This window comes from Medicago sativa, chromosome 3 (assembly GCF_051527215.1).
Source record: "Medicago sativa cultivar Bolivia chromosome 3, Bolivia_mono, whole genome shotgun sequence".
NCBI lineage: Eukaryota > Viridiplantae > Streptophyta > Magnoliopsida > Fabales > Fabaceae > Medicago > Medicago sativa.
The window spans coordinates 50936123-50947890 of NC_140751.1; the positions used below are offsets into that span (position 1 = coordinate 50936123).

The window sequence follows — 11768 nt, forward strand, 5'->3', positions numbered from 1 at the left end:
CAATACCACTTCTATTCAATTTTTCTGCATGAAACTGACATATATTTTCCGACGCACAATATTGTTTACAAAATCATTGTGACCCAATGTCTATTCTCTCTCTCTCTCTCTCTCTCTCTCTCTATGTGTGTGTACAAACATAGCAAAATATGTATTATCATGCCAATACTACTAAAGGTAAGTAACACAAGCATAGCAGATCATAAAACATATTAATATATCATAACTCATAAAAAACTAGTACTTCTTTCTCCATCATTAAGTAATTAAAGATAAATAACACAAGCATAGCAGATAATAAAAACATATATCATAACTTATCTAAACTAGTATTACTCTTTCCATAAATGGGGAATATGAAGAGAGTATCACTGTCATGATTTTGAAAGAGATTAAAAGCAAAATAGAGTCTCAAGAAGACGATGATGGTGGCAGCTGATTCCTTAGAACACTAGTAAGGAGTTGTCTCAACTCTTCATCCCTCTTCTCCCACAAAGCCATTACCTGTAACATCTCCTCTTGCTGTCTTGCCAGATGCACGAATTCCTCTTGATTCTTCAAGTATTGCTCTTTTAACAAAACCATAAGTTCATCTTCTCTTTCTTTTTCTTTTTCTTCAACCGTTTCTTTAGCTTCTGCTTGAGCAGCCATATCAGAGTGAAACTGAAGGTCTTGCCGCACAACCTTTTCCTTGCTCGACGAATGGACTTTTTTTCTGATAGAAAACCTTTTGAAGCTTTGGATTTCACCTGGAGTCTCAGATAAACAGAAACTGTCACTAGACATTCTTGCTTCTTCGCTCCCATTTGCATCTTCATAATCTTCTTCAAAACTCCCCATTGAAAGTTCAAAATCTTCTAAAGAGGATGAAGAACAATGGTTGGTTAAATGCTTAGATTTCAACACAGGCTTACAGTCCTCAAAAGATACGGCCGGAGCATCAATATTTCCTTCAGCTTCCACACAATCATGAGCAGAATTTTCAGCAGGAACATCATCACAAAATTTTCCAAAAACAAGAGCATCAACAAGATTGGGAGGAAATCCAGGTGGAACATTAAGATCAATACAACTTCTGTTAGATTGTCCTACATGAGATCTATGTCTCCTTGAAATTGCACTTCTCTTCCGCTTCACAACGTTCTTAACAAAATCGCCACGACCCAATAACAGTTGCTTCCACCACTTTGCATATCGTGTGCTTACAGCTGCTTCAAAATATCTTGGTGGAAAATACAAATTTTTATCAGATATAAGCCTACAATAGTTTTTCCAAGCAATGAATTTAGTCTCATTGAACCTAGGCACATTACTTGGAACATCTTGGTCCATTCCAAATTGCATAGCAACTCTATGTGGCAGATACTGCTCTATAGAGTCAAATCCAACAAGCTCAGAAACTCTCAAGCATATAACAAATGAGAGCATTTGTTTATCCACCAAATCTTTGTTAAATGGTACAAGAGTTTCATCATTTGGATAAAACAGCTCACACTTATCAGCATATCGAACATATGGACGCCAAAGAAAATCATTGATAGTTGAGTCTAATGCCAACTTAACATTGTCAATTTCCAAGGCCTGAACTTTATGCCACCTAAACAAAAAAGGGTCTCCATGGTTTATCAACATGGGTTGTGGTTGTAAATTTTTGAACCTCTCCCAAACCCAAATTTGAACCAAGTAAAAGGGTGATTCAAGAGTAACCTCTAAGGGATATCTATCACGACCAACAGATAATTTTGACAAATCAACAATTGTTTTCTTAAACACACTTAAATCCTTATATAAGCTAGCTAAAACAGCGGGTGCCAAAGCAATAGGATTTCCTCTAGCAAGATGAATAGCAATAGAAAACAAAGAACTTTTCAACAAATTATTATGCGGAAAAACAAAAATTGATAACCAAGTAGCAAGGAATGCTTCATGTTCAATTTCATTACCTTTATCAATGAAAATATCCATCCATTTTGATGTGGTAGCCTTAGCTTGACTAGTCTGCCAAGGTTTCTGTCTTGCAATGATGAGCTTCTTTTCCACCTCTCTCATTTCTTGGTCTTGAAGTTTGGTGAAAATAGGATCACCAATGACAGGGTAACCCCCCAAAACCATAACATCCTCCAAAGTGATAGTTGCCTCACCAAATGGAAAAACAAAGGTATTTGTTTCACAACACCATTTGTCAACAACCCCAAATAGCAAGTTTTGATTTTTGAGTATGTGACACTTGGTGCTCATAATAGCATTAAAGATTCCAACTTTCTTCCACACAGATTCATACTTTGGTTGAAGCTGATCAACCCAATAGACCCATCTCTCTTGTTGTGGACGCCACCCACTGAAATGAAATTTCAAAGGCCACTCATTTGGGTCAAAAACAGAAGAAGATGATGAAAATGAGTTAAAACTAAAAGGTGGTTCATCAATGGAGTTTGCAATGGGTTTAAGAAAATGGGCTGTTCTTAGTGTTGGGTCACTATGACCAACAGCAGTTGAAACCATGAAATCTTTCCTCACCTCAAAGATGGCATTCATCATTGGTATGTATGAAACTATTCTTCAAAAAAGTTAAAATCTTTACAGAGAAACAGTGATGAGGTTGAAGCTAAAGTAACAAGGATGAGCTATTTTTTCCAAGTTTGGAAATTTTGGAGGAAAAGTATTTTGTACTCGTAGCATATTTTAGGCAAATTCACAAAAGCATTCATGTACTGTAATGATGGTGAATATGTGTAGAAACCCCAAATTACCCTTTTCATCTAATTGTAATTTATGAATCCAGGGGCATTTATTTGAATGTTAGGCTGCAATTTTGTTATATATGTCCTTTATTTCTCTTTTTTTTTTTTATAATTATTTTGTTAGAAAAAATCCAGAATATCTTTCGAGGAACAAATGATAACTTCAATAACCTTTTTTTATTTTTAAGACTTAAATATAAGCTAAAGGTCAAATACATTTTGGAGTCTTTAAATTTAATATTTGTATCAAATTAGTTTTTAAGTTTTTTAGTTTTTAAATTGTATTTATGTTATTAAAATTGTGCACTTAGTCCTTCTAGCTCCGTTTAAAAGTATTTAAATAGACGTTTCTTGTTAAGTTAATAGGTTCAAGTTTACTACTCTTAAAACCTAGAATTTGTAAGAGTATTATTCGGTCTTATTTTAAAACAAAATCAATAGATTACTTGATTTTTAATGTAATTGAAGACATATTTATAGATAAAATTAGGATTGGATTGTGAAAGAATAAGAAGATAATGTATATAAGTAATCATGTTTAATGTCATAAACATTTTTTTGGACCTTTCACTTCAATGTAAATCATTTTGGAATCATTTTAAACAAAATTGGATGAAAATAAAAAGATCAATTTGTTGACAAAATAACGGATCAATTTGTTACAAAAACAAATTAAAGGATTATCTTATTCACTTTTACGGATATAAAAGACAAATTTTAAATAAAAAAAAACCTAAAAGGACTAATCTTATATGAACGTTAAACTTAAAGGACCTCGTAATTGTAGTTTTAGCCCCATTAGTTTTTCAATTCTATGATTTTGTCCATCTTTTTTGTGGTGGTCGGGGTTTGAACCCGAACTTTGCATATTTTATGCATTGTCCTCACCAACTGAGTTAAGCTCATGAGGACATGATTTTGTCCATCTAATATAAAACAAACGATTTTGACCAGTTTACCTCATTTGGTATCTCATAACCCCGTATTCAGATTTTGACCAAAAGTTGACGAAGTGGTGTTGACGTGGCATTCTCAATTGATGTGTCTTATTTCTATTGGGCAAGTTGGTTAGAGTTGGTATTTAAAATAAAAACTTGGATGTAAATAAACTGGTCAGGTGATTCTTTCACAAACAATTAAAAATCAAAAAATCATCTCTAATCCTAAACACACAAAAAGCATAAAAAGTAAAAACTTGTTTCTATTGAAGTTTGAATCGATATTCATGATTTGCATATGCACCTTTTGTTGAATGTTGAAGTTTGAATGAATATTATAGATTTTGAAGCTGAAGTAAAGCTGTTTAAATTCTAGTAGCCTTTGAACCATGTTTGGTTTTTGGATTCTTGAATTTCCTAATGAATGTATTGTATAAAATTTTCACAATTTGAAGGTCTTTCTAATGTCTCATAACCATATCTTTCTAAGGTCTTTCTAGTTTTCACAATCATTTTACACTAACCGTGGGATTTCTACACAAATTATTCTGATCAAACTTGTCATTGTTCATCATTGTTATTGTTTGTTGTCGAATATTATTGACTCATAATTATCATCTAAAACTGCAAAAGGTCAAATGTGTACACAATACATTCATGAGTACACCACAAGAAATCATTATTATTATTATTAGTAAAACAAATTGAGAGCAAACATTTCCTCATTAATTTGGTGAGATAAAGGTTTATTGTAAGCTTTGGTTGAATGAAAAAATTCTGAAATTACACAACATTGATATTACGCTGCATTGAGCTTTAAATGGAAAAACTCTTAACTATTAAATTATACTACATTGAAATTACTCCTGGATTACATAACACCCGATGCTGATTTGAAAGAAAGAGAAGCACAAAAGAAGGCTCGTGCCAAGGTAACAGAAAAACCAGGCCAAAATTGGGATACAACTACATATGAAAGTCACAAGGAGGAAGAAGTGTCTCAAGATTATTCAATTACAAGGACTTCAAGTGATAAAGAAAACAAATCTGAAGCTCAATTTCAAGAACAAAAGATTGATAGAGTTGAGTCCACTGACAGAGATCAAACAATGTTTGATGAAAGTAATAAATCTAAAGCGCAAGTTTGTCAGGAAACTCGGTGTTTAACAGAAACACCTCCAAGGCCACCACCACATAATCCCTCTACTACAGTTCAGCCGTCTCCGGTGCAGTCGAAATCACCGGATCGATCATCGAAGCTATGCTCATCATGATTGCCGTCAATTACGGAATTAAATAATTAAAACTGTTTTGGCACAATTACTCATTAAGGGCTTCGTGAGACAGTCGTTATAAGTGATAAATTATTTTGCTGCATATAGCAGCACTGTTTCCTGAAAGCACTATTACCACACCCAACCATTTGAAAATTTGATACCATATTTTGTCTGATAAAGTTTGAAGGCTACTAATAGTCTACTACAAGTGTTGTGAGAAAAATACCAAATCCAAAATTGTAAGCATGCAGATGTGGGGTGCCAATAATTTTCCCTGAATTCATTGTTTGTTATTCTAAAACCTGCACTAATCTGAGCTTAAAGAACCGGTGATGCTGTGTTACAGTCCATAGTTAGAGCTACAATAAGTAGTTTGAAGGATATTATTGCAAGTGTTGTAAACATTCTTGCTAGAACATGAGTGTCCCTAGCTCTATTCTAATGGCTACTAATATAATTCTCAAGAATCTTTATTAAGACCAGATTCCATTTAGTAAATTAGGATGTATTTGCATCCAAACTTATGAACAAATATATGTTTCTTCACCAAGAATAAGAAACAATGTTGGAAAGTTTCGTGATTAGCACCTCGCTAAATAATATCTCCCGAAGTCCCACCTAATTAATAAAGAGAAAATGTGTATAAGAAACCATAAGGTTCTTATTTCTTTAGACATACACAATCAGTGTTGTCAAATTTCTGCCATAGCTGTATGGCATGACAAGTTTGTGCCACCATAGTCCACCTTAGGCCACAATGCCTTGTTTATATGGCGGATTTTTGGTTGGCTCTTAATGATAACATTGTATACAACTGAAGAGGAATGGCTAAAATCATATGATATAGCTTTGTTCATCATCTGTTTAAAAGATATAGGCAGCAAATAATTTAGCCACCAAGGGAAAATTATTGTTATCAAACATAAACTGATAGATGTTAGAAACAAAAGTATAAATCATGCATCTTAACAGTTTCGTCCATTAAATCTGCAATATCATCAAGGAACTACTAAATGTGAAATATGTTACTTTCATAAGTTAATCCATCATGATAACCAAAATAAATTGAGGTCCAAAATAATCAAAATATCTATTTTAGATAAAAATAAAGATGTTAAGGATTATATCCACATAATTGAAATACTTTCTAATGCACAAGATCTTCATTAAAAGGAATCCATAATTTGCCATACATAAAATATTTGAATCAGTAGATAAAGTGATAAGCGCAACAAAATCAGTAGCCTAATTCACTTTGATATTTCCTCCCAAGTTCGGTACCAGTTTATATTAATTACTACCAATTGAAAGGGGACTACTAGCAACAAACTGATATAAACTATTACACATAATTAGGTACTATGGCTTAGCTTTGGCTCCAGCAATTTCAACCTTAGAGCCAAATCTTGCTTGTTTGAGCTTAGCAACCTCTCTTTCGAGTTTCTGGATCCTGTTTTCAACATCAAATGCAATGTCTAATATTAAAGGACCAACACTTTCCTCTTCCTCACCATTTCTATCACAAAATAGACTCTTGATTTCATCTTCATCAAGCACATCTGATGATGTAAAATCACCAAACTCAGGACCACACAAAGCCTTACCATTTCCAACTACTTCATCATCAGAACTTGATAGTTCATAAACTACGTGATCCTCTTCATCAGAAGCTTCCCTTCGATAATTCTCAAACTTTGAAGTAAAACCAGGTGGAGTTAGGCCATCAGATTTTTCAACCTTGATTCTATTATTATCTCCTTCCTCACTTGATTTCGATTGCTGCCACCAATCATAGTATCTAGAAGTAACATTTGGTTGTCTAGAACACAATTGAATGAGCAAATCTATATCTATTGGGATTGGCTCGTCATAAATCATCCAAGGATCCTTCTTACAAAGAAAAACCTCACCAGGAATATCTTGATCCATACCAAATTGCATTGCGACACGATGAGGGAAGTACTTCTCTTTACATCCCATACCAACCAACTCACAAACCCTCAAACATCGAGAAAACGACTCTAACTCTTTATCTAAACAAGGATTACCACATCTCCACATATCCTTTTCATTATAGACCTCAATGCATGGTGAATTCTCATATGGTTGCCACAAAAATCCATCTCCAAAACCTGCACAATCCATGATCTTTTTCAAGATTTTAGTTTTCATCATTTCTATTCCACCCCATCTAGCCACCCTTGGTAAACCGTGATGCCCTTTTCCATAAGGGCGTGGCTTCAATGCCTGAAATCTCTCTAAAGCCCAAATTTGAACCAATTGAAAAGGGGCCCAAATAGTTTCTCTAAAACTCTTAATGGTTGCTATGCCATTTTCATTAATGGTGCTATTAAGCAAAGTTAAGTCTCTATAAATACTAGCTAAAACAGCAGGTGCTAGAGCTATCTTATTTCCATGAGCTAAACGTATTGCAATAGGAAAAACAGCTTTGGAAATGGTATCATAAGAATCTGAAGGAAATACAAACCTTGATAACCAATAAACCAAAAATGCTTCATGCTCCACTTTGCTTTCAGTCTCCATGAAATGCATCATCCATGGCCTCTGAGCAACTTTTCTTGCTTTAGATTTATTAAACATTCTCCTTGCTTCAATCAATTCTTCTTCTGCTTCTTCTTGCTCACTGTTCACAAGAGGGGTTGAAATAGAATCACCCAAAAGTGAATAACCAAGACAAACCTTTGTGTCTTCCAATGTAATTGTTGATTCTCCCCAAGGGAACACAAAAGTGTTGGACTTGGAACACCATCTATCAGCAAGTTGAAGGATCAAATCATCATCCCTTTTGATTTCGTAAGTAGAAGCTTTGATTGCATGGTCTATCCCAGTTTTGATCCATAAAAATTCAAACCTTGGTCTTAGTTTGTTGACCCATTTCTTCCATTCTTCTTGTGGAGTTCTCCATCCATTGTACTTTACTTCTAAAGGCAAATTTGTGGTGTTTTGAGAGGAAATAGAGAAAGGGGGTGGAAGAGAATAAGAGTGTTGTTTGATGCATGGTTTAAGGAAATAGGCAGTTCTGACAGTTTGGTTTTCACCTGATGATGGTGAAACCATGAGTTCCTGTCTAGCTTCTATGATGTTGATGTTTTCATCCATTTTCGGAAAATGACAGAAAAAAAATTGGTTTTTTTTAGTGAAATGAAAGAAGGAACGTAGACACTTCTGGCTTAAGGGTGGGGTTTACTTGGGATGACAGAGAGACAGGGAGAGTTACTGTAACTCAACTATCTTACACACTTTTCAAAAAAAAAAAAATAAACAAAGAATAAACATTATAAATATGCATTTGCACACTACACTAGTACTCACTCTCTAGGAAAATTCTTAATGGTCATGGGACCAACAAATTGCCATTTGGTCACACTCACAAAAAAGAGAAAAGTAAGACAATTTAATAGTTAAATAATGAATGGTTTTTAATTAATTATATGATATGCAATTTTATGAGTGTGTGACCAAATCATGGGTCTAAATCTTTAGGTCCACACAAGAATTGCTCCACTCTCTATTCGATCAAGTGTACTTGGGATGATATCACATATAATACTCCCTCTAATACTATTTATAAGAGAAATTTTGATCAATAAAAATTGATGTATTTGGTTAACAATTCAATCTAAATTCATCAATTTTTGTAGATTCAACTTTCTCTTATAAATCATACCGGAGAAAGTATTTTCGTTAGTATATTCTCTAAAAAAAAATATTTAAAATAGAAATTGACATTATAAATAAAAATTATAAATACGTTCACATGTCGATGATTTTAATTTTATTGATTTTATCCTATAAATTAGGTATGTAATCAAATCCTAATTTTTTTTTCATTGAATATATTTAATTGGTATAAAATGTATGTTTATAAATTACTGCATATATTTAGTAAATTATAAATATGTTCACATGTCAATGATTATAATTTTTTTGATTTTATCCTCTAAATTAGGTATGTAATCAAATCCTATTTTTTTATCGAACATATATTTTTTTTAAAGATTTTATCGAACATATTAATTAGTATAAAATTTATGTTTATAACTTACTATTTATATATATAGTAAATTTTAAATATGTTCACATGTCCCATTTTAAAAGAAGAAAAAATATGTTCACATGTCGATGATTATAATTTTTTTTTTATTTTATCCTCTAAACTAGATACGTAATTAAATTTTAATATTTTATCAAACATATTTAATTTGTATAAATTTTTTTTTGAAAGAATTAATTTGTATAAAATTTATGTTTATAATTTACTGCATATATCTAGCAAAAATATAACAATTATTTAAAATTTAATACTTACAAATATTAAAAAAGATACACCATAAATGATAATTTACATAACAAAAATGTCACTATGATAGTCGGCCTTAGTTTTTTAGTACGAAAAACTTCAACTTCTCTCTAAGTTCTCAGTCTCTATCACTTATCGAGTAAGGGTTGTTTTAAGTCATTTTTTTTGACCTAAAATTAGGGGTGGGAATAGGCAAGGCCGAACTAGGCTGGCCTGCCAAATTTTGTGAAGGCCTAAGCCTGGCCTGCGGCATGTCTTAGGCTTACTTTTTGAGCCTGAGTCTGACCTTCTGAAAGTCTGATACGGCCTGTTAGTCTGTTTAAAAGTCTATTTCATATGAACATCTTTAAATAAGCAATATGATCTAAGTTTAAATTGACTAGCGAACTAATATATCAATTAGATTAAACTCTCTTTTGATAATCAACACGAGTCTTTTGGGAATTTGACTATATATTGTATCATATTTCAATTCCAATTTATAATACATTTAAATAAGCAAAAAATTAATGTATACTAATAACCTTAAATTACTGAAAAAGTTAACAAATTTTTATTTTAATTCAAAGTACAAAATATAATATAATAATAGAAAATATTATTCATGTTTACTTAAATAGGCCGACCTAATAGGTCTAAGAAGCTTTATGAATGGCATGTGGCCTGACCCTTTAAGCTAAATAGGCTTCTATAAACGCCTAGGCCTTCTCTATTTAAGAACAAAGTCTGGTCTGGCCTGACCTATCGTAGGCTAGGCCGTAGGCCGGCTTGGCCTATTCCCATCCCTACCTAAAATCACTATTCTGCATCTTTTTCCTCCTTTTATTTGGATATAAATAAGTGATTCTCACACCTATCAAGTTTTTTCTTTCGTGATTTTTTGTGATTTCGTCGTCTAAGTGTGGCGTTGTGTTGTTTGTCGTCTTGTGTGGCGTGGTTTGATTTCGCGTCTTGTTGCAGTGTTCGTTTGGTTCATATTACAAGACAATTGTTAGTATTAATGTTTCACAAATCGACTGTTAAAACAAATCGTGTAAACTCAGACGTAAACTCATTCTTTTGGTAAAATCAAATAGTTGACCGAGTTAACACGGCTTAATATCGGTAAAATCGGGTAAACTCGTACGAGTTTGCGAGTTTACCTTTTAAAAAACAGTTTTTTTTTGGGCCGGTTTTCAATTAAAATTAAATTCATTTTTAAAGTACAACCCAATATCACACAATGCTATGAATGCGCGACACTTCTTTTTTGGATGGTTTTATGGATGGCTTAGATCTAGAGACTTATGAAACTTATGATTTTGTGCATTAATATTTGTATTTTGATGCAAAGTTGAGCATAACATTTTATTAGTTTGGTATAACTTGTCTTTGTAATTAAGTCATATTTTGCATTATTGGCTTATTTACCATATTATATTAGTTGAGGTAAACTCTCGAGTTGCAAAACCTTGATTAGTATTAATAACGGGTATAATTAAAAAATGTAATAAATGCATCTAAAAATTTGTTGATAGTCTTATATTTAGTGATGTTTTTTTTTGTTTTGGAAATAGTCTTACAATTAGGGACGGGGGTGTATTAATTTGTCTTGAAACAAGAAAAGTTAGTAAAATCCATTTATAAACAAAGGTAATTAGTAATAATCATTCATATTTGTTATAAAAAAATAATCATACATATTTCAGACAAATTGATCAATTTAACGATTTTTCATAATATTTATAATTTATATGTTCTTATAAAGAAGAGAAATGATATTTGTAAAACCACTTTTTGACAACTTTTGTGACAATTTTCTCTCTCATACTCACATTATGTTTTTAGTTTCTCTCTCTCTTGCTTTGATTTTTGTGCACATACCCCTTTTCCTTTGTAAAATCATGGTTGTCAAAAAAGTTGTCTATCAAATAGTTGTTCAAATAACACAACTCTATAAAAAAGGGTCGCGGAGAGTACTCCATCAATCCCTCATTATAAACATAGTAAATATAAGACCATATACGAATTACTAGATACATTAATTATTATTTTTTCAACCTACTAGCTTCTCTCGCACCTTCCGTTTTGAAAATTTTGTCTTCGTTCGAATTTATAATTCGAAGAGTATTTGGATTATAAAATCCAAAATGGTTATATCTTCATTTCCAAACGCTCTTCTTTCAATGCATCCTACTTTTTCTATAAAAATAAAAAAAAAACCATTCAAATTATATAATATCAACCCTAAAACTTGAATAATATCCTCTGGAATAATATCCTCCAGAGCCTAGAACACCACCCCCCCTCATGGTGAGCATTATGCAACTCAAACAACAAAGATTATACACTAACCACAAGTGAAAGACTGCTGCACGTGGTGAACATTAGAGACAAGTTAGGAAAATTAGTGGCAGAGCTAATTGGAGTTCAAAGCATCATGGAAAACACTCAACACCTTGCTAACTTCAGCAGTTTGGGGAAGAAGCTCATGCAAGTGATTCAATGCATC

At 32.5% G+C, this 11768-nt stretch overlaps 1 protein-coding gene across 1 annotated transcript; it reads right to left on the reverse strand.

The window, feature by feature from the left end:
• Positions 1-200: 200 nt before the first annotated feature.
• LOC146938086 (uncharacterized) lies at positions 201-2654 on the reverse strand. The gene has a single exon (XM_085752110.1). It carries the CDS (start codon positions 2536-2538, stop codon positions 412-414), a length of 2127 nt encoding a protein of 708 aa, XP_085608236.1. The 5' UTR covers positions 2539-2654; the 3' UTR covers positions 201-411.
• Between the last annotated feature and the right edge of the window lie 9114 nt (positions 2655-11768).

Coding starts and splice junctions, on each gene's coding strand:
- LOC146938086 (XM_085752110.1), bottom strand. CDS start 2,538: ATGATGAATGCCATCTTTGAGGTGAGGAAAGATTTCATGGTTTCAACT.